The following is a 24,648-nucleotide window of genomic DNA, read 5'->3' as shown; positions in this document are numbered from 1 at the left end:
TCCTTCAGTACTGTTACCCTTAACTAAGAATATCAATACTGACCATAGTACTTTAGTTGTAGTCCATACAATGCGAAAATGATAAAGCATAACCTCTCTAGCTTTGTATTCCATCCTTCACAATAACAATAACTTTCCTAATTACTCGCCATATCTATAAACTGTTCATCTATATGAAATGTCTGCAAATTTTAAATAATATGCTATTTTGTCATTGTTCCTGCAAAAATTAACATTTAAAAAAAATTCCCACATTGTACTTCATTGACCAATTCTCTGTCCATGTATCTAATCTTTCAATATTCCCCCTTACAAATTAGTTGTCCACCTACCTTTGTGATATCATTAATTTAACCATACAAATTTAGCAATAAAAGACATTGGGTGAAGTGCATGGAAATGAAAGGTTTAGGGGAACATGGGGAAAACATGACAAGTGGGTCTAGCTTAATGGTTATCTTGGTCAACATAGGCAAGTTGGGCCGAAATACCTATTTCCATACAGTATGACTTCATGACTGGTGGTGCTTTCATCCAAGTTACATATATCAGCTGTAAAGGGCCCATCCATGATCTCAGAAGTGCACACTAGTTACATCTTATCAACTAGAAAAAGACCACTTTATGCCTACTGTGTGTTTCCTGTTTGCAAGTCAATCATAATTCCATTTTGATAGGTTACCTTCTGCAATTTAAGTCGTTTTCAGCAGTAACCTTTGTTGTGACCCCTTTCTGGAACAACCAACAGTTCCTCTTCATCCTCAGCACTTCTTCAAAAAAGTATAATCAATTCGTCAACCATAATTTGCCTTTTGCAAAACCATTTTGACTTTGCCTGATAATCTAGAATCACCTTGACTATCCTCCTACAAAAAAACCTTTCTACACTTTCTCAAAGACAGATGTTAAGCAAACTGATCTGTAGTTTCCTGCCTTCTATCTCCTTCTCTCATCCTGAATATGTCCTTTAAAAGGGGGGAATAACTTATCCTAAAATAACACCATGTCTATGTTACACAAACTCCTAGGGTGTGAGCACATAATTATTGCATGCAGTACTGGGAAAAGACTGCATAGTTATGGTACAGTTTCTTAGTACTGGTACAGTATGTGAAACCGAGTTCAACTGGGGATCAAAAATCACATGATACTTTCTCAAATGAGACGAGAACATTCTCTAGTGCCCTGTCCAATATTCCTCTTTCAATCAAATCCACTTAAAAAAAATCCAACTTGTCACTTACAAAATTTCCCGTTTTGTTGGACTCTAAACCTGTTCAGCTTGGCTGCCATGTTTATTGAAATTCTCAGCAACTGATTGTTATTCAGTAACTTGCATGTGTTGAAACATGTAGGAATGCCTGGACCGTGTTAAAAGGTGTTACTGTAGCGATGTGCTACACACAGCGCTGAAATAACGACACGCAGTCGGTAAGACGTTTGGAGACTAGTTTATTCAAACTTTGCGGTGCTGGCATTTAAATCCTTACCGCCTGCCCTCTCCGGGCGGAAATGACGTCGGAGGTGCATTACCAAAGTCTCCCCCCACGCGCTGGCTATTTGTGAGCCGGTTCGCCTATGCAGAAAGTGGGTCACCACATAACCCCCCCCCCCCCAGAACCGGCGATACACCCCCCCAATGTCCACAGTCTGGATCAGCCTCTGTTTGGGAGGTCTGCCTCTGTGCCGCGGTGCCTGAACCTCAACCGACTGTGCCAAGTCCATGTGGGCTGGTTTGAGTCGATCCACCGTGAAAACCTCCTCTCTCCCCCCAATGTCCAGAACGTACGTGGACCCGTTGTTGTTGATCACCTTGAACAGCCCCTTGTACGGCCGCTGTAGCGGCGCCCGGTGTCCGCCCCTTAGTACAAACACAAGCTTACAGTTTTGCAGGTCTTTGGGTACATGGGTCGGGGTCCGTCCATGCTGTGAAGTCGGTACGGGGGCCAGGTTGCCGAGCCTTTCACGTAGCCTGTCCAGGACCTCTGCGGGCTCTTCCTCTTGCCCCCTTGGGGCTGGTATGAAATCTCCCGGGACCAACTCGGCCGACGAGGCGTGCAGATCCTCTTTGGGCGCTGTGCGAATTCCAAGCAGGACCCAGGGAAGCTCGTCCACCCAGTTAGGTCCTCTCAGGCGGGCCATGAGAGCCGACTTCAAGTGACGGTGGAAGCGTTCCACCAGTCCATTCGACTGTGGGTGGTAGGCAGTTGTGTGGTGTAGCTGTGTTCCCAACAGGCTGGAGGTGAACTGGGCGTCTCTGTCGGAGGTAATGTGGGCCGGTACCCCGAAGCGTGCTACCCAGGTTGCGATTACTGCTCGGGCGCAGGAATCGGCAGATGTGTCAGTGAGCGGGACCGCCTCTGGCCACCTCGTGAACCGGTCTACCATAGTTAGGAGGTACCGCGCTCCTCGGGACACTGGTAGGGGGCCCACGATATCCACATAAATGTGGTCGAACCTCTGGTGGGTGGGTTCGAACTGCTGCGGCGGGGCTTTAGTGTGCCGCTGCACCTTGGCTGTTTGGCACTGCGCGCACATTCTGGCCCATTCACTGACCTGCTTGCGAAGTCCGTGCCACGTGAACTTGCTGGAGACCAGCCGGATGGTTGTCCTGATAGATGGGTGCGCCAAACCGTGTATGGAGTCAAAAACCCACCGCCTCCAGGCTGCCGGGATGATGGGGCGAGGTTGGCCGGTAGCCACGTCGCACAGGAGGGTCCTATCACCTGGGCCTACGAGAAAGTCCTGCAGCTGCAAACCCGAGACTGTGGTCCTGTAGCTGGGCATCTTGTCGTCTGCCTGCTGTGCCTCCGCCAGTGCTGCATAGTCCACCCCCAGGGATAGGGCCTGGACAGCTGGTCTGGAGAGTGCGTCCGCCACGACGTTGTCCTTTCCCGAGACATGCTGGATGTCTGTCGTGTACTCGGAGATGTAGGACAGATGTCGCTGCTGGCGAGCCGACCAGGGATCGGACACCTTCGTGAACGCGAAGGTCAACGGTTTGTGGTCCGTGAACGCGGCGAATGGCCTGCCTTCTAAGAAGTACCTGAAATGCCGGATTGCCAGATACAGTGCCAACAGCTCCCGGTCGAAAGCACTGTACTTGGGTTCGGGTGGTCGTAGGTGCTTGCTGAAGAACACCAGGGGTTGCCAGCGCCCCTCGATGAGTTGCTCCAGCACCCCACCGACTGCTGTGTCGGATGCGTCCACCGTGAGGGCGGTTGGAACGTCCGTTCTGGGGTGCACCAGCATCGCGGCATCTGCCAAGGCTTCCTTGGCTTTAACGAAAGCGGCTGCGGCCTCCTCGTCCCAAGTAATGTCCTTGCCTTTACCCGACATCAGGGTGAACAAAGGGTGCATGTTACGGGCTGCTGAGGGGAGGAAACGGTGGTAGAGGTTCACCATACCAACGAACTCCTGCAGGCCTTTGACCGTGTTGGGCCGGGATCGCGTCTACCTTGGCGGGCAGAGGTGTTGCCCCGTCTTTGGTAATCCTGTGGCCCAAGAAGTCGATGGTATCGAGACCGAACTGGCACTTGGCCAGGTTGATCGTGAGGCCAAAATCACTCAGGCGGGAGTAGAGCTCGCGGAGTTGGGACAGATGCTCCTGAAGACAACTGCTGGCTATAAGGATGTCGTCCAAATAGATGAACGCAAAGTCCAGGTCACGTCCCACCGCGTCCATTAGCCGCTGGAACGTCTGTGCGGCATTCTTCAGGCCGAACGGCATTCGGAGGAACTTGAACAGGCCGAATGGGGTGATGAGTGCTGTTTTGGGGATGTCTTCAGGGTGGGATTTGATGGTATCCCCGGACGAGGTCTACTTTGGAAAACATTCTTGCCCCGTGCAGGTTTGCTGCAAAGCCCTGTATGTGCGGCACAGGGTAGCGGTCTGGAGTGGTAGCCTCGTTCAGTCTGCGGTAGTCGCGGCATGGTCTCCAACCCCTGGCTGCTTTGGGCACCATGTGCAGGGCAGAGGCCCATGGGCTGTTGGACCTCCGTACGATCCCCAATTCCTCCAACCTCTTGAATTCCTCCTTGGCCAGGTGGAGCTTTTCCGGGGGGAGCCTTCGTGTGCGGGTGTGGAAGGGTGGTCCCTGGGTCGGAATGTGGTGCTGTACCCCGTGTCTGGGCATGGCTGCCGTGAACTGCGGTGCCAGAATCGATGGAAAGTCCGCCAGGATTCTGGTGAATTCGTTGTCCGACAGCGTGATGGAGTCCAGGTGTGGGGCCGGCAACTTGGCTTCACCCAGGGAGAATGTCTGGAAAGTCTCGGCATGTACCAGTCTTTTCCCTTGCAAGTCGACCAGCAGTCTGTGAGCTCACAAGAAGTCCACCCCCAGGAGTGGTTGGGCCACGGCGGCCAGTGTGAAGTCCCACGTGAACCGGCTGGCGCTGAAATGCAGCTGCACTGTGCGGGTGCCGTAGGTCCGTATCATGCTGCTGTTTGAGGCCCTCAGGGTGGGTCCTGGCTTCCTGTTGCAGGTGTTGTACCCCGTCGAGGGCAAGACGCTGATCTCCGCTCCGGTGTCGACCAAGAAGCGGCGTCCCGACTGTTTGTCCCAGACGTACAAGAGGCTGTCCTGGCGGCCAGCCGCCATAGTCATTAGCGGCAGCTGGCCCTGGCCCTTGCAGGGCGGGCGACAATGGCGGGCTTTTGTGTCCCACAGCTGGTGGTAGAAACACCACTGTTCACTGGCCTCCTCACTCCTGCCTCTGGGTTGTGTGCGCCCCCCTGCCGGGCCTGGTCTGGTCTGCTGTTGGGCGCGTGGTCTGGTAATCTGACCGACGGATGCCACACTCTCCCTCTTGGCTTTCCACAGCACATCTGCCCGGGCCGCCACCTTCCGGGGGTTGCTGAAATCTGTGTCGGCCAGCAGCAGATGTATGTCCTTGGGCAGTTGCTCCAGGAATGCTTGCTCGAACATAAGGCAGGGCTTGTGTCCGTCAGCCAGGGACAGCATCTCGTTCATCAATGCTGATGGCAGTCTGTCTCCCAAACCGTCCAGGTGAAGCAGGCGGGCACCCCGCTCACGCCGTGAAAGGCCAAAGGTCCCAATGAGCAGCGCCTTGAATGCTTCATATTTGCCTTCTTCCGGGGGCGACTGTATGAAATCCACAACCTGGGCGGCCGTCTCCTGGTCAAGGGCGCTCATCACGTGGTAGTAACGCGTGGAATCAGAGGATATCTGCCGAATCTGGAACTGGGCTTCTGCTTGGCTGAACCACATGCGTGGTCGCAGCGTCCAGAAAGTCGGCAGTTTTAGTGAAACTGCGTGAACAGATGAAGAGTCGGTCATCTTTGGTCCAAATCCCGTTTGGATCGTTGGGGTCACCAATGTAGCGATGTGCTACACACAGCACTGAAATAACGACACGAGGTCGGTAAGTCGTTTGGAGACTAGTTTATTCAAACTTCGTGGTGCTGGCATTTAAATCCCTAGCGCCTGCCCTCTCCGGGCGGAAATGACGACAGAGGTACATTACCAAAATCTCCCCCCGCACGCTGGCTATTTGTGAGCCGGTTCGCCTGCGCAGAAAGTGGGTCACCACATTACATTGATATTTGTACAGCTATTACATTTAATGGACACAGTTTGTATTCTGGCTTATAAAGTATCTAGTATGTTAATGATGCTCAGACATTCTTTCCTTCATTCAGTTGGTTTGATAGATTAATATACATTTTAATATTTTTATTTAAAAGTAAATTAACCTGGCATTCACCTTATTATGGGCTTGGTTTTTTTATTGTCAAACAGAAAATAAAATGTCATTATCAAAGCCAGCGTTCTCATCTCAATCTCCCAATGTGCATAAGTTTTGGCTCTTCATATTTTCTCATTCCTTCCCTTTATCCTCACCGACACATCGATATCCTCCTACCTGTTATCAAAACTTTTCACAACATGACAGCATCTGTTGTGAGCATCAAACAATCTGCTGGAGGAGCCCAGTGGGACGGGCAGTGTCTGTGTGACGAAGGGAAATAACAATGTGTTGGGTCGAAGCCCTGCATCAGGATTGAGCACAAAGAGGCGAGATGTTGAGTGGAATGAGGGTGGTGGTGAGGGAGGAGTCCGATGTGATTGGTGCATTGAGGAGTGGTGTAAAATGATGGGCAAGTTGTGCCAGGTGGGGGGCTGTGTGAGACAGTGACAAAGGAATGATAAGTGGAGGCAGACAAAGAACATAGAACATAGACACATTACACATAGACACATAGTATAGCACATTACAGACCCTTTGGCCCACAATGTTGTGCTGACCTTCAAACCCTGCCTCCCATATAACCCCCCACCTTAAATTCCTCCAAATACCTGTCTAGTAGTCTCTTAAACTTCACTAGTGTATTTGCCTCCACCACTGACTCAGGCCCTTGTTAGGTGAAGGGCCCGAGTTGCTAAAGGGAGAGGGTGAGATCTATATGGAGGGGCAGATAGTTCAGGGTTGGGAGGGAGTTGAGGGGAGTGTGAGGATCAGATTTATCTGCTGGAGAGAGATAAACAGGATTACATCGGGCTACCTGTTTTGGACTCTGATAAGTAAAGAAGGTGAGAATGGAAACCATTAGGGGAGAGAAAACTGGAGACAGCTGCTGGAGGGAAATATTTCTCCTAATTCAACAAAGGAAAGGAGCACATGTCCTATTTGTAAAGAATAAACTGACCTATGAATAAACTATGGATGGAATCAGGAGGGAAATCCTTTTTTGCATGCCATCTAACTTATAGTGGCAAACTGGTTAAATACTTCAGCTAACAATCTAGTGGTCTAGGCTATTGATCTGAAGAGTTCAAATCCTAATCCTAACAATACTGCTGGAGAATTAGAATTCAGGAATGTAAATAAATAAAAGGAAAGCTAGCTATTTTTAGTAGTGGCCATGGATGTTAACAGATTATAAAAATGATGCATCATCAATAACTCTCAGAGACATGAGGCGAGAGATAGGCTTTTATTGGCTGGAAGAAAGCACAAGCAGCAAGTGACCATCACACAACATCCTGGAGACTGAGGGAGGAGCAGTGCCTCCAATCGCCTTTATACCGGGGTCTGTGGGAGGAGCCACAGGAGCAGTCAGCAGGGGGAGGTGCGTGTCCAGACAGGTATATGTAGTTCACCACAAAAAAAAAAGCACTTACAAATCAGGCAGCATCTATGGAAAGAGAAGTGGGATTAACTTTTCAGATCAAAGTCCTGTTGGGTGTCCAAGCCTAATTTAGCCTAATTTAAAAATCACAGTTTCTGCAGTTTTTTTAAGACATATAAAACAATCTGGCTCATTTATGTTCTTCAGAGAAGTAACTTTGTCCTCCTTACCTGGTCTCACACCTAAATATTTCGGAATCTGGACTGGTTTCTGAGCTTCCTGCTCAGAAGCAATTTGGGATAGACAGTAAATGCTGGCCTAGTTTGCAACACACACAATCTCTAATGAAATAAATCAATACAATACCTTTTCCCCATGTTGTGATATTTCCATCACTTCTCCTTTTGATGCACCATTCAAACAGCCTCTTTTCCATCTCTTGCAAATTCTATGCCTTTCAGTCACATACTTCTGAGTTTTTTTTTCCCCTCTGAATTCTTTATACCTATTTCAAATCCTTCACCAAAATTGTCCTCTTAGATTGGAATCCAATAAATTGGCTAAATAATTCTCCTAATTCCTAGTCCTTGTTCTTCTTCAAAGTTGCTTTTGGATATTTAGTTATGTAATAACTTTGGCTATTTGACTGAAAATTGTATTTGTGCAATTGTATATAATGCACTGTGAAATATAATGCATATTGTTCCAGTTTTTCCTGATGACCAAGTCAAGAGAGACATTGTGTTCCTTATCGATGGATCTGACAAAATTGGAAAGACGGATTTTTCACTAATCCGTGATTTTCTTACACATATAATTCAAAATCTCAACATTGGAAGTGACAGAATCCAAGTAGGGTTGGTGCAGTACAGCACTCACGCAGAAACTGAATTCTATCTGAACACCTACTTATCAAAGGCTGAAATTTTGTCTCATGTAAGAGGACTGAGACTAAAAGGTGGGACTAAACTTAATACAGGTGCTGCATTGGACCACGTTTTTAGATACCATTTTATCAGCTCTGCCGGAAGTAGGAGGCGAAATGGCATTCCTCAGTTTTTGGTTGTGCTTACTGGTGGAAGGTCCAGTGATGATGTCAAACCATCTGCAGATGCACTGAAGCGAGCTGCTATAATGACTTTTGCAATTGGAGTCAAGAATGCTGACTTAATGCAACTAAGTGACATTGCAATCGATCCCAGCTTAGTCTTCAGTTCAAATACGATGTATTCTTTGCCAAACATAGAAGAAGAGGTGACAACACTATTAACGACACTGCCTGCTCCTCACCCAGTGCCTGAAGAGCCAACTGCTCCCATTGAACCAGGTATTTGATTTATTTTATTCATTGCACTCTGCCTTGTGCCGTATGCATTTTGCTGTTAACAAAACTCTTTAGTTTCAGCAAACCATCCAGCATGGCCACAGAAAGCCAGGAGAAACACACTCTCACAGCAAAAAGAGCATGGGAAAGTAAAGTAGGGTAGAAAACTATGGCAGAGACAATGTTTGCAAAAGAAAATTAAATGATTTTAGGATAGGAGCACATATCAAATGGAAAATTATAAAATACGCATGTACATGTATTGTTTCAACGTTTATCAGCCTCAAGCATCAATGCCATTCTAACCTTATTTTCAAATTTCAACTTACTTAACAGAAAGAATAGAAATAGACTCATTTCATTTCTTTTATCAATGTAGTTATAGCTGATTGCCAATCAGAATATTTGCATCTTCTAACTAGCAAAATGCACATGATAATTAAAGTATTTCTGCCAACGTCAAATTTCATTGGGGGTTAGGCTTTAGGGTTTAGAGTTTATTGACTTTGCTCAATATGGTAAATTGTTCTTAACTACCTGCTAAACACATCTGTTTTCACTGGTTTTATATAAGCCATTTTGAAAAACAAATGATTAGAAATGGTAGGGAGAGTAAAAAATTTGACTTATTGTAATACTTAAGTCATCAGGAAAGCAACATAAGCTTCAAAATCATTTTCTCAGACCCAGGAAATGGCTGATCCAGATTTCAATTAGATCATAACAATTCTGTTTTGTTACCTATTTTACTTGGTTCTCAAAACCTTAAAAAAATTATTCTCAGTTCTGATATTTTTAATTGCCCTAACATCTCAACTCACCCCAGCCTCAAAAGCTTATTTTACAAAGTGAGTCCCAGATTTCTAATGCCCTTTTGTGTGAAGGAGTGCTTCCTGAACAGTTAGTTTCAACTTTTTTTTGGATTAGGGCTCCTTGCTGTGCAGTCTCCCACCAATGGATTTCCTAACCATTGATCCTATCAATTTATGTTAAACATTTCTTATACACCTCAAAAAGATCGAAAAGATGTATTGTCATGAATTGTTTATTTGACACGAGTGAATCCGTAGATGCTGGAAATAAATAAAAACACAAAATGCTGGCAGAACTCAACAGGCCAGACAGCATCTATGGGAAGAGGTAGTGACGATGTTTCGGGCTGAAACCATTCATCAGGAGTACAGTGCCCGAAACGTCGTCACTACCTCCTCCCATAGATGCTGTCTGGCCTGCTGAGTTCTGCCAGCATTTTGTGTTTTTTTGTATATTTGACACGTTTGTTTAGCACTGTATAAATCTCCATTTTGTTAGCATTTTTTTCTGTTGTAGTGTAGAAACTTATTAAAAAATTAATTTAAAACTTAACCTTCTTTGCTCAAGTCATATAATACAACCCTTTCAACGCTGGTATCATTTCATGTTCAATCTATATCTCTTATTGTGTGTTCAGATCTGATCAAATACAGTCTAACCAAAGCCTTTTGGAATTGTAACAGAACTTTCATCTGCATTGCTATGATGTAAAATCTAGCATTAAGAACATTTTTATATATGTCTACTAGGTCACAGTAATTGCTGCATCTTGAACCAAACACTTTTCAAAAAACAGAAGACAGCAAATGCTGGAATCTGGACCACCAAATAATCTGCTGGAGGAACTCAAGCGTTCAAGAAGCATTTGTGGGAGAACAGAAATCATTGACATTTCATACTGAAACAGGATTGGTTCTGATGCAGGATTTTGACCCAAAAAACAAGCAATTCCTTTCCTCCCACAGACGCTGTTCTGTCTGCTGAGTTCTTCCAGCAAATTGGTATCTCCACCCAAATCTCTCTGCTGCCCTCATCTTCCAAAACGAATAACTTTGCATTTTCCACGCTATACTATATTAACATAACCTGGCAGTGACCCTTTGCAAAACCTTCCTCCTGTCTAATGATTTATTGTGACATTAAATTTGACCCATTCAGCAATGTGCTTCTATGCATCCTTTCATCCATTTATCTATTTCTCAAGAGGTGAAAAGCTGACATCCCAGTACAGATATCATGAATTTGTGGATATTTACCCATTTTTATCTCCTCAGTTGAGCCATTTGTTCATCATTTAATCTGGTAAGATTTTTCCCTGATTTATTTCTATCTTCCTCACATACCGAATAATCTATCAGGGGAAAAAAAACACCTTCTGCCTCCTAAATACTTATGAAAATCCTTAATGTTAATCTTGATATTATTCTCAAACTACTGAGTCAGATTTGGCCAAACGTATAAAAAATCAAGTATTTGGGACAGGTTGATACAACCAATAAAAAGAATCCTCTCCAAATTCAGGAAAGTACTGAATAGTTTTTCCTAATAATCCATGATTCCATAAACAAACCTTCATGCAATATCAGGATTTGCCACTTAAGCAAAAACTGTTATTAGAAAATAAAATGAGTTGATGAATAAAATGTCATGTTAAATTTGGACGACTTGATTTGAAGGCATACTTTGCCTTGTCAGAGCACCTTAAGCAACCTAATAAACATCTATTTTGCAGTCAGTAAGGACTCTTAAAATAGTCAATAATATCTAATAAATGTTAAATTGTAAAGCATCCAACTTGCTCACAGGACAGTTCTCCAAATGGCATGTGATAATCACTATATAATTGATTCCAGTGGTAATTGAGGTATAAACATTGGAATGGTATGTCCCTTTGAGAGAGCAGATAGGGATGTAGACCCAAGAATTCTGCAGATGCTGGAAATCCAGAGCAACGCATACAAAATGTAGAAGGAACTCAGCAGGTCAGGCAGTATTAATGGAAATTAATAAACAATGCTTTGGCCTAAAACCTTTCATCAGGACTGGAAAGGAAGAGGAAAAAGCCAGAATGGGGTTGTAGTTTAATGCTTCGGACTTCCATTGCTGTAGAACCTTCATCCTAGGAGTAAGCCAATAGCCCATTAGAGCCTCATGACTGCAGAGGTATCAGAAGAGATTCATCAGTTATTGTCTGGGTTGAAGTACTTTAGGCTGAGACTGGAGAGGCTAGGGCCTGTTTTACCTGGAGTAGAAGAGGTTAAGAGGGTCATGATTGAGGAATATAAAATCATTATTGGCATAGATAGGGGTAGAATGCAGGAATCTCTTCCCAACACAAGAGATTCTGAGATGCAAAATCCAGAGCAACACATACAAAATGCCAGGGAACTCAGCAGGTCAGGCAGCGTCTATGGAGGGAAATAAGCATTTGATATTTTGGGCTGAGACCTTTCATCAGGACGAGAAAGGAAGGGGGAAGAAGCCTGAACATGAAGATGGAGGGAGGAGAAGGAGTACAAGATGGCAGGTGATAGGAAAAACCAGGTGAGGAGGAAGATGAACTTTTCTCCCCTTGACAGAAATGCTTAAACTAGATGGCTTGGATTTAGGGTAAAGGGGATCTGAGGAGACATCTTTTACCCAGAAGGTCACGAGCCTCTGGAATACACTGCAGGAGAGGTTGATAGAATTAGAGTTGCTAACGACATTGAAGAGATGCCTAGGTAAACATTTGAACCTCCTTTTCATTGAAAGTTATGTGGGTCAGGTGCTGGAAGATGAAATTAATACAGGTGGGGTGCCCACTGGTTGCTGTGGTCAATTTGAACAAATAGCATGCTCTGATATTCTATCAGTCTATCATTTACCAAATGGATGAATGTGAAGTTCATTTCTACAGCAGTCTACCATTTAGAATATGTATTACAAAGCTGTTATATGTTATAAAATGTATAACAGTATATCTCAGTACAGACAGGCCCTTTGACTCTATGTGAATGTGACAACCATGATACCAATCTAATTAACCCCATACATGTCTACTTGGTCCATATTCCTCCATTCTCTGCCTGTTTGTATGTCTGCTTTAATGCTTCTTCAGCATTGCTATTAAACAACACAATATTTCTTCCAGTTGCTCCCCCAGATGCAAGCAAGAGAGATATTGTATTCCTTATCGATGGATCAAATAATATTGGGAACACCAATACTATGTATGTTCGTGATTTTCTCACTAGTATCATAGAAAATCTTGACATTGGAAGAAACAGAATTCAAATAGGTTTGGTGCAGTACAGTAACTTTGCAGAGACTGAGTTCTACTTGAATACGTATTCTTCAGAAGATGAACTTCTGTCTCATGTGAAAGGACTGAATCTAAGAGGTGGAACTTCTCTCAATACTGGTGCCGCAGTAGACTATGTGCTCCGATACCACTTCACCCAATCTGCAGGGAGTAGGAAAGAGGAAGGAGTTCCTCAGATCTTAGTCCTGATCACTGGTGGGAGGTCTACAGGTTATGTCAGGCAGCTGGAAGGTGCATTGAAGAGAGCAGCTGTGTTGACCTTTGCTGTAGCAGCCAAAGACACTGATCCATTACAACTCCAGGAAATGGCAATCGACCCAGGTCTGATCTTCAGGGTGCAGGAACTCAGCTCACTGCCAGATGTACAGGAACAACTAATGCTATCATTATCAACACTGACTGCTCCGAGAGTAGTTCACAAACAGCCAACTGTAATTACCGAAGGACCCATAGGCACAGTTACTGAAGGTACATAAATTTTGTGTGTTTGGTCTTCATCAATCCTGATTCCTGCTCATCAAGCTAGTCATTGGAATAGTTATTTATGTCAGTCATGTAAAAGAAGATTTAAAAATCAGTCTTGGAGACATCTACAGCTAAATGTAGATGTAGATTTAGCTACATTTACTAAATGTAGCTAAACCAATCAAATATTGAAAAACACAGATAGAATAGACATTGAGAGGATGTTTTCAAAAGTGGGATAGTCTAGCACCAGAGCGTAGAGCCTCAGAATACAAGGACATTTCTTTAGAACATAGATGAAGAGGAATTTCATCTAAACTACAGCTTAATCTCACATTTGGCAATCTATTTTTCAAATCTGTCCATTAGCTACCCCTTACAATTTCTCACTAACCTAAGAGATAATAGTGCTTTTCCAAATCTGGCCTTATTAAGTGTCTCTGAATTTGATCACAAAGCAATTGGAAATCTGAAGTATGCAAATTACTTCCAAATCCTTTTAGCTTTTCTTTCCTCAATTAAGATGCACATCAGCTCTTTGACACAAGTAGGCTTTGTGCATAGGCCACACCAGGTGTAAAGTTGAATTAATTTCCCTAACCTTTAAAATAAATTTGTGGAAGCAAACAAACAGTATTGAATGTTATTGTTTTCTCAGCCCCTGAGACACCTATACTTCTAACCCTGCAGCTAAATATTAATTGAAAGGGATGTCATCAATTAACATGGCATACTCAGGACATTTATGAAGCTAGACCATAAAACACGAGCAGAAATTGACCCATCGAGACTGCTCCACCATTTGATTGAGCTGAATGATCATCCCTCTCAATCCCATTCTCCTGCCTTTTATCTGCAGCCTTTGAGATCCAATGATTTAACCTCCACAGCTGTTCGTGCCAGTGAATTCCACAGATTCACTACCCTCTGCCTAAAGAAATTCCTCTTCATCTATGTTCTAAAGAAATGTCCTTGTATTCTGAGGCTCTACGCTCTGGTGCTAGACTATCCCACTTTTGAAAACATCCTCTCAATGTCTATTCTATCTGTGTTTTTCAATATTTGATTGGTTTCAATGAGATTCCCCCTCATTCTTCTAAACCTTAGTGAGTACAGGCCCAGAGCAACCAAAGGCTCCTCATACATTAACCCTTTCATATCCAGGATCATTCATGTGAACCTCCTCTGGACCTTCTCCAATGGCAGCTCACCCTTTGTTAGCTAAGAGGCAAAAAACTGCTCACAGTACTCCAACTGCGGTCTGATCAATGCCTTTTAAAGCCTCTAAATTAGATGCTTTTTTTCTGTAATTCAAATTTTTGTTATTATTTATTCTTATTTTACAGAGCATCACAGCATATCATAGAGCAGATACAGTACAGCATACTTACACGGCCATCCCATGACAGAAAAACATATAAAACTAAGAAACAGAAAAAAACTTCTAATTTAAGTTTAAATTAACATACAACCAAAATTGATCCCACGCGTCTTGCACTTTTCCCTCACTGTTAATTCTTCCCAACATGTGTTTATATGATGAAATCTTAACCGTTTCCTCAGTCCATTCCCTCACAGTGGGATATCTGGGTCTTTTCCAGTTTTGCAGTATAATTCTTGCAGCTGTGATGAGACCCACCTTTAAAATAGTAAATTTGTCATTGTTTACATTAGGTATCATTGTCCTGTCACCCAAGAGACAAAGCCGTGGGCAGTATAGGACCCGACCAATTCCCCAACAAATCAGGAACTTTACACCAAAATGGATGAACAATGGAACACTCCCAAATCATGTGAAAATATGTGCCCACCTCATTTTTACATTTCCAGCATAAATTATTATCAACAATCCCCATTTTGTAGAGTCTAGCAGGTGTCCAATAATATCTGTGTACTATCTTATACTGAATTTCCCTCTTGCTTCCCTAATATGTCTACCCACATTTGATAAAATATTTGACCACTCATTATCTTCAATATCGCTTCCAAGATCCTTCTGCCATACTGTTTTGAGATTGTAACACGGTTCATCCACAGAGTGCTTGAACATGTTATAAAACACTGATGCTTCATGAACTTCCTGTGGTAATGTAAAGTATTCAGTTAAAGGGTTACGTTAGATTCTTGATTTTATATTCTAGTCCTCTCAAAATGAGTGCGAACATTGCATTACCTTCCTCACCACTGACTCAACCTGTAGGTTAACGTAAGGGAATCCTCCACAATGATTCTAAATCTCTTTGTACGTACCTCTGAATTTTAAATTTGTTCCCCATTTTGAAAATAGTCTCAGCTTTTATTCCTTCTACCGAAGTGCATGAACATACACTTCCCTACATTGTATTCTATCAGCTACTACTTTGTCTATTCTCCTAATCTGTTCAAGTCCTTCAACATACTCCCTCTTCCTTAACAGTGTCTGCTCCTCCACTTATGTTTGTATCACCCAAAAATTTGGCCACAAAGCCATCAATTCCATCATCCAAATCATTGGCATATAACATGAAAAAAAATGGTATCAAAACTGACCCCTGCAGAACTCCACTAGTCAACCAGCAGCCTACCAGAAAAAGCCACATTTATTCCCACTCTGCCTCCTGCCAGTCAGCCAATCTTCTATCCATGTTAGTATCTTTTCTGTAACACCATGGAGTCTTACCTTGATTAGTAGCCTATTGTGTTGCACATTGTCAAAGACCTTCTGAAAATCCAGTTGATATTCTGGAATATTGGCCATTACTCCTATATTTTTCAAATAGACCTAGCTCATTTTGCAGTTTTAGATAACCTTTGTTAGTGTCTGCCATACCACCAATTTTGGTGACCTTTGCAAGTTTCTTTGTTACTTCTAAGTTTGTTCTGGCTGATTTCTTCCACCAAGCCCCCACTTGGCTAGCTTACCATGGATCCTGTGTAATCTAATCTTCCAGAACATTTTACACAAGATACCTTGGCAAAGATGTTGCTAACATTTTCTAACTTGTCCTCATCAATCCTCTTATCTACGTCTTCAAAATACTCAGTCAATACTTGGTCAATTTTGTGAGATCCAATTTCCTACACATGAAGCAATGCTGACTATCCTTAACCAACCTTTGCATTTCCAAACGCTGCTCAATCCTGTCTCTCAGAATACCCTCAAGTAACTTCCACTGCTGACCTTTAGGCTACTCGCCAGTACTTCCCTGCATTATCCTCACAATTATTCTTAAATATTGGCCTAAATTAGCCACCACCCAGTGTTCCAAAAGCTAATCTAAAGTTCACAATATCTCTTCCAGAGCCCCTAAATTTCTTCTCTGTCTTATCACAATGCCTTGGGATTTCCTAGTCAGAATCTAGAGATTCAGGCATCTTTATACATTTTAGTATCACCAGCAGCAAATCTTCTATGAAGCAGATCTGTTTCTCTTCCCTAGCTTTGATAACCATCTTCACAATAATAACAAACAATAAATTAAGACCTCATCCATCTCACATAGATGACAACACTGACCCTTAAAGGAATCTATTCTTATGCAGTTACTGCTTTGCTCTTTATAGACTTATAGAATCTCTTAAGATTCTCCTTTACCTGATCTGTCAAAGATAGCTCATGTAATCTTTTTGCCCTTTAGATTTCCATCTTAAGTATACTCAGACATCACTTATACTCTTTAAGTGATTTGCTTGATTCCAGCTGCCTGTGCTTGACAGATGCTTTCTTTCTCCAGAGCTTCAATATTCTTCGTTAACCAGATCAATCCTGGCTGCCTTGCCCTTCATTCCAGCCGGAACATGCATGCACTGTTCTACCCTTGTTTCATTTTAAAGAGCCACCCTTTACCTGCACTCAGTCTCTCCCAAATAACCTTTTCAAATTCCTGCCTAACATCATCCAAATTAGCTTTGTACAAAGTTTGACTTTAAGTTGTAGACCAATCCTCCCATAATTATTTAAAAGTTAATAGAATTATGGTCACTGATTCCAAAGTGTTCCTCCAATGACAGCTCAACCACTTTCCCAGCCTCATTCCCTCATAAGACATTGAGTTTTGCTGGCATCTAATACTGCTATCTACATATTGCTTGAGAAAACATTCCTGGGCACACTTAACAAATTTTGCCCCATCCAATCTCCTAGCCCCATGGCAGTCCCAGTCAATATTAGGGAACCTACAACTACTATCACTATCCTATTATTCCTACAGCTATCTTCAGTCTCTCTACATATTTTCTCCTCCCTTAGTTGCTGACTATTGTAGGGGCAGGGTGGCTTTGTGCAGTCCAATCCTTTCAAAGTGATTATCTCCTTTTTATTTCTAAGTTCTACCCATAAAGTCTCATTGGATATTCTTTCAGGAATATCCTCTTTATGACATTCTCCCTAATCAAAAACATATCTCCTGGTCCTCTCTTACCTTCACCTCTATTATGCCTGTTGCCTTCATATCTCAGAACATTGAGCAACCTGTCCTGCACACCCATCAACTATATTTCTATAACAGCTAACTATCCAAGTCCCACATGCCTATTATCTGTCTTGCTGTAAGGCTTTGTATAAAATATATGCAGTTTTATCTTCCTTGCTCTTTCCTATCTCTGCTTGTCCTGTCTATTGTCAGGCTTCCTTTAACTTCTTTCCTTGCTTCAACTTTCTCACCTGCCACACAGCTCATTTGGGTCTCGCCAATATCCACCCCAACCACTGCCCTGTTGTCTGACAAGTTTAAACCTTCCCGATTAAGAAGTGCATCCAGCTGCAGCTTCTAAACACTTGTGTTAAGGAGTTGGAGCTGGAATTGGATGAACTCCAGATCATTTGAGAGGCTGAGAGGGTGATAGACAGGACATATAGAAGTACAGTAACTACACCCAAGGTGCAGGACACAGGAAACTGGGTGACATTCAGGAGGGTGAAAGAGATTAAACAGTCATTGCAGAGTACCTGTGTGACCAACTCCCTCAACAACTTTGGATATTTTGAGGTGGGGGAATGACCTATCAGAGGAAAGTCTTAGCAGTCAGGTCTGTTGCAATGAGTTTGGCTCTGTGGCTCAGAAGGGAAGGGGAAAGAGGAGGTGAGTGATGGTGATAGGCGAATCATTAGTTGGGGGAATAGAAGTGTGGTTCTGTGGATGAAAATGAGATTCTCATATGGTATGTTACCTCCCAGGTGCCAGGGTTTGGGACATTTTGGATTCTTAAGTGGACGCGCGAACAGCTGGAAGCCATGGTCATACAGGTACCAATGATATAGGAAAGAAGGAAGACGAGGTTCTGAAAAATGAAATCAGGGAGTTAGGTGCTAAGTTAAAGGACTGGACCTCCAGAGTTTCGACCTCAGGACTGCTACCCACACCACATGCTGGTGAGGCCAGAAAAAGGAAGATCAAATAGTTTAACACATGGTTAAGGAGTTGGTGTGGGAGGGAGGGATTCAGATTTTTGGATCATTGTGTTCTCTTCCAGGGAAGGTGGGTCCTGTACAGAAGAGATGGTTTGCACCTAAACTGGAGGGAGACTGATATCCAAGTAGGAAGGTTTGCTAGTACTAAAAGAACTAGATAGGATAAGCGTTTGTCAAATGTGCTCAGGACAGTTTCCTTAAGCAGTACATAGAAGTCCCAATGAGAGAGAGAGAGAGAGTAGCTTTATAGGTAAGATGAAAAAGGGCTGCATAGCAGGTACAGGCAGGAACAAATGAGGCAATTGAGGAGTATAGGAAATGCAAGAGAACACTTAAGAAAGTAATCAGGAGGGCTAAAAGAAGGCATGAGGTTGCTCTAGTGGACAAGGTGAAGGAGAATCTTAAGGGCTTCTTCAGATCTGTTAAGAAAAAAAGGATTGCAAGGGACAAAATTTGTCCTCTGGAAGATCAGAATGGTAATCTCCGCATGGAGCAAAAAGAGATGGGGAGATTTTACGTGGATTTTTTGCATGTATTTACAGATACAGAGTCTATAAATGTGAGGTGATGCAGCAGCGAGGTCATGGACCCTATATAGATTACAGGGGAGAAGGGGTTTGCTGTCTTTTGGCAAATTAGGGAAGACAAATCCCCAGGCCCTGACAAAATGTTCTCTCAGACCCTGCGGGAGCCAAGTGCAGAAAATGCCAGGCCACTAGCAGAGATATTTAAATCATCCTTAGCAACAGAAGACGTGCCAGAGAAATGAAGAATAATTAATGTTGTTTTGCTGTTTAAGAAGCCTCTAGGAATAAATCAGGAAATTATAGGCTGGTGAGGCTGACATCAGTAGTGGGAAAATTATTGGAAGGCATTCTCAGGAACCAGATATATGAGTAGTTTGATTGAAATGGACTGATTAGGGATAGTCAACATGGTTTTGCGCATGGTAGGTCAAGTCTAACCAATCTTATGGAGTTTTTGGAGGAAGTTACCAGGAAAGGTGATGAAGTGGATGTTGTCTACAGAGATTTCAGCAAGACATTTGCCAAGTTCTCACATGGTAGGTTAATCAAGAAGGGTTAGTCACTTGGCATTCAAGATGAGGTAGTAAATTGGCTTTGCAGAAAAAGACAGAGTGGTAATAGATGTTTGCTTCTCTGATTGGAGGCCTGTAACCAGTGGAGAGCTGCAGGGATCAGTGCTGGGCCATTTATTGTTTATCATCTATATCAACGATCAGGATAATAATGTGGTCAACTGGATCAGCAAATTTGGGGATGACAGTAAGATTGAGGGTGTCGTGTGACAGTGACGTTAACTATCAAAGCTTGCAGTGGAGTCTAGACCAGCTGGAAAGATGGGCTGAAGAATGCCCATTGAAAGTAGCTTTATAGAGTTATAACGAAAGCTTTGGCATGTTGGCCTTCATAGATCAAAGTACTGAGTACAGGAATTAGAATGTTATGTTGAAGTTGATGATGTTGGTGAGTCCTAATTTGGAATATTGTGTGCAGTTTTGGCCACCTACCTAAAGGACAGTTGTAAATATGATTGAAAGAGTACAGAGAAAATTTACAAGGATACTGTCAAGACTGGAAGACCTGAGTTGTAAGGAAAGTTTGAATATGTTTGGACTTTATTCCTGAAAATGTAGAAGATTGAAAGCCAATTTGATAGAGGTATAGAAAATTAGTAGGGTTATACAAATTACAACAGGAGATAGAAAATGCATGCCAAAAGGGCAATGTTACAATAATCATGGAGAACATGGGAAAATCAGGTTGGTGCTGGATTATAGGAGGAGTAATTTCTCGAGTGTCTACAAGATGACTTTTTAAGAACAGATCATGGTTGAGCCCAGTACAGGATCAGCTATTCTGGACTGGGTGTTGTGCAATGAACCATAACTGATCAGAGAGCTTTTGGTTAAAGAACCTTTAGGGGCAAGTGATCATAATATGATTAAATTCACACAGAAGTCTAAGAAAGAGTCGCTAAAGTCAGATGTCTTGGTATTACAGTGGACTAATGGGAATTACAGAAGCGTGAGAAAGGAGTTGGCTAGAATTGATTGGAGAAGTACACTGGTGGGGTTGACAGCAGAGCAGCAATGGCTGGAATTGCTGGAAGTAATTCGGAAGGCACAGAGACATCTCAAAGAGGAACAAATTTTCTAAAGGCAAGATGAATGATACCACTGCGGCTAACTAAAAAGTCAAAGCCAACATAAAAGGCAAAGAGAGGGCATATAATAGAGCAGACATTAGTGGGAAGTTAGAGGATGGGGAAATTTTAAAAACCAACAGAAGTTGACTAAATAGTCATTAAGAAGGTAAAGATGGAACATGGAAGTAAGCTAGCCAATAATATTAAAAGAAGCTACCAGAAGTTTCTTCAAATATAAAAAGTGTAAAAGAGAGACAAAAATGGATATTGGACTGCTGGAAAATGATGTTAAAGAGGTAGTAATGAGGGACAATGAAATGGTGGACAAACTGAATAAGTATTTTACATCACTCTTTAATGTGAAAGATACTAGAAGTATGGTGGAAATTCCAAGTGTCAGGGGGCATGAAGTGTGTGAAGTTACCATAACTAGAGAGAAGTTTCTTGGGAAACTGAAAGGTCTGAAGGTAGATAAGTCACCTAGACCAGAAGGTGTACACCCCAGAGGTCTGGAAGGTGGCTGAAGAGATTGTGGAGGCATTAGTAATGATCCTTCAAGAATCACTAGTTCCTGGAAGGGTTCCAGAAGCCTGGAAAATTGCAAATGTCACTCCATTCTTCAATAAGGGAGAGAGGCAGAAGAAAGGAAACTTTTGGCCAGTTAATCTGACTTCACTGGTTGTGAAAATGTTGCAGTCAATAATTAAGGATGAGTTCTCAGGGTACTTGGAGGCGCATGATAGAATAAGCCACAGTCAGAATGGTTTCCTCAAGAGAAAATCTTGCCTGACAAGTATGTTGGAATTCTTTGATGAAGTAATAAGTAGGATAGACAAATGAGATTTGGTTGATATTGTGTACTTAGATTTTCAGAAGCCCTTTGATAAGGTGCCATACATGAGGCTGCTTAACAAGCCACAATCCCATGGTATTACGGGGATTAAAGGGAATAAACTAAACCATTTTTTGGCTGGCTGCCAGTGACTAGTGGTATTCCACAAAGGTCTGTGTTGAGTCCAATTCTTTTTATTTTATATGTCAATGATTAAGATGATGGAATTGATGCAAAGTTTGCAGACAATATGAAGACAGGTGGAAGGGTAGGTAGTTTTGAGGAAGTAAAGAGGCTACAGAAGGACTCAGACAGATTAGCCGAATGGGAAAAGAAATGGCAGATGGATTACTATGTTGGGAAGTGTATGGTCATGCACTTTGGTAGAAGAAATGAATGTTGACTTTTTCTAAATGGAGAGAAAATGTGAAAAACTGAGGTGCAAAGGGACTTGGGAGTCCTTGTGCTGGATTTCCTAAAGGTTGATTTGTAGGTGAGTCTGTGGTGAGGATGGCAAAAGCAATGTTAGCATTCATTTCAAGTGAAATAGAATATAAAAGCAAGGATGTAATGTTAAGACTTTATAAAGCACTGGAGAGGCCTCACTTGAAGTATTTTGAGCAAGTGTGGACCCCTTATCTGAGTAAGGATGTGCTGAACTGGAGACAGTTGAAAGCTGTTTCGGGAAAACGATTCCAGGATTGATTGACTTGTTATATGAAGAACATTTGATGGCTCTGGGCCTGAATTCAATAGAATTCAGAAGAACGAGGGATTGACCTCATTGAAACTTATCGAATGGTGAAAGGCCTTGATAGAATGGATGTGGAGAGGATGATTCCTATGGTGGGAGAGTCTAAGACCAGAGGGCACAGCCTCAGAATAGAGGAATGTCCTTTTTGAATGGAGATAAGGAGGAGGTTCTTTAGTCAGACAGTGGTGAATCGGTGGAATTATTTGCCACAGGCAGCTGTGGAGGCCAAGTCTTAATGTATATTTAAGACAGAGATTGATAAGTTCTTGACTGGTCAGAGCAGGAAGGGATATGGGGAGAAGGCAGGAGATTGCGTCTGAGAAGAAAATTGCGTCAGCCATAATGGAATGCTGGAGCAGACTCGATGGGCCAACTGGCCTAATTCTGCTCCAATGTCTTATGGTCTTATGGTATAGATAGGTTAAATACAAACAGGCTTTTTCCGCTGAGGTTGGGTGAGACTACAACTAGAGGTTATGGGTTAAGGGTGAAAGCAGAGATGTTTAAGGGGAACATGAGGGGAACCTTCTTCACTCAGTGTATGAAATGAGCTGCCAGTGCAAATGATGGAAGCAAGTTCATTTTTAATATTTATGAGAAGTTCGGGTAGGTGTATTGATGTATAGGTGCATGTGGAGGGCTAGGGTCTGGGTGCAGGCTGATTTAAACTAGGCAACTTAAATGCTTTGCCACAGACTAGATGGGCCAAAGGGCCTGTTTCTGTGCTGTTGATTGCTGTGACTTTATGACTGTAAAAGATTCTAATGTATCTCCCTGTCAGGTCCAGTTCAGGTGCAAATCATCACTCCTTTCGGGTCACCTTTCCTTCGGAAGAGATACTAATGGTACAAGAACTTGAGTCCCTCATTCCTGCACTAGTTCTTCAGCCACAGCTTTGTCTCTCCTTTCCTCCTATTCATAGCCTCACCAACACAGCACCAGGACCAATGCCGATATTACAATCTTCAGGTCTTATTTTTGAACCTTCTACCTTACTCACTATATTCATTCTACATGCCTACACTGCTTTTTTTTTAACCAATGCACATACAACCTCTGGTTGCTCACCTTACCCCTTGAAAATGTCCCATAACATCTCGAACTGCATTGCAAGTTACTGTAATATGAATATCCATCCCAAAATTGTGCTGATGTATTTGCTTTTATTTTCCATATGAATTCCACAAGGACAAATCTTAGTCCATATCTCAGATTTTTGGATAGTGATTTGTAAATCATCTCAGGGGAAAATTTTCATAAGCTGAATGTCTATTACACCAGGGTCACCTGTATTTTTACTGTCTCTACTGTTAACTGTTCTGTTTCAAGATTACAAAGGGGTATTTAGGTGTTGCCCTTTATAGTTTACATGTACTGTAATAAACAATTCATTAGCCATTTCCAGTAATCAATAAGCACCAAATAATCATGCGTTGTCATCGTGTAACTGCCAAATCTCAACCAATATCTTGTGACATCCTTCAACATGGAAGCTGGAACTTTCCCTTTAATTTCGCTTCTCTTGCCTGCTCTAATCTTTGCAAAGGTTTTTAAAATGTTTGATTCCCCAACATTTCAATTATCATTCTATATCCTAGAGTATTTTTCATATGTATTCTTTTTCTAGGTCCATCTACACCAGACAGCAAGAGAGACATTATATTTCTCATTGATGAATCTGATTATGTTGGGAATTCAAATCTACAGCCTATCCGTGACTTCATCTCCACAATAATTGAGAACCTTGATATTGGAAGTGACAGAGTGCGAGTTGGTTTGGTGTTATATAGCGACACTGAGGAGACAGAGTTTTATCTAAACACCTATTTGGGAAAGGATGAAATTCTGGATTTCTTAAGAACGCTCAGATTTAAAGGTGGTAGGAGACTTGCAACTGGGAAGGCGTTGGACTTTGTCCTCAGCTCTCACTTTGTCAGATCAGTAGGGAGCAGAAGAGAAGAAGGTGTTCCCCAGTTCTTGGTGCTCATCACTGGCGGAAGGTCTGGAGATGATATCAGAAAAGCTGCAGATACACTGAAGCAGAGCGCTGTAGTAACCCTTGCTGTTGGATCTGGGTTTGCAGATCCTGTTCAACTGAAGCAGATAGCCTTTAATCCCAACCTGGCCTTCCATGTGAGGGACTTTTATTCTCTGCCAGACATACAGCAACAGGTAATGATGTCATTACAAAGACCACATACTCTAGAAATAATTACTGAAGAACCAACAGTACATGTTGAAGAACCTGTGGTTGACAGTACAGAAGGTAACTGAATTATATTTACATTTTTCTCCAAGACTATCAATCATGTTATTGAAATAATTTCAGAAGAAATATTGTTAATGTTTATCATTTAAACCCAAAAATTAATTCTCTGCTTTCCACGAAATGAATTATTGATGTACTTTTATTTGCCTTAATAGTCTCTTTATTGGTTAGGTGAATAATAATAGGTGATCTTTGTGAGTTAAAGGCCTATAAAGGCCTAGATTTTAGCGAGTAGC

General features: G+C 42.5%; 1 protein-coding gene across 2 annotated transcripts in view; it reads left to right on the top strand.

Moving 5' to 3' along the window:
* LOC140728285 (uncharacterized) overlaps positions 1 to 24,648 on the top strand; it is a 142,331-nt gene that overhangs the window by 77,419 nt on the left and 40,264 nt on the right. The window contains exons 15-17 of one of the 2 annotated variants that reach the window (XM_073046785.1): positions 7,803 to 8,420; positions 12,364 to 13,002; positions 23,771 to 24,409. In XM_073046785.1, the coding sequence (XP_072902886.1) occupies positions 7,803 to 8,420; positions 12,364 to 13,002; positions 23,771 to 24,409 (1,896 nt within the window). The remainder of the gene's footprint in view (positions 1 to 7,802; positions 8,421 to 12,363; positions 13,003 to 23,770; positions 24,410 to 24,648) is intronic. The other variant, XM_073046786.1, reaches the window with a different exon arrangement.

Source organism: Hemitrygon akajei, chromosome 5 (assembly GCF_048418815.1).
Source record: "Hemitrygon akajei chromosome 5, sHemAka1.3, whole genome shotgun sequence".
Classification (NCBI taxonomy): domain Eukaryota; kingdom Metazoa; phylum Chordata; class Chondrichthyes; order Myliobatiformes; family Dasyatidae; genus Hemitrygon; species Hemitrygon akajei.
This window is presented reverse-complemented; position numbering and strand designations above follow the sequence as displayed.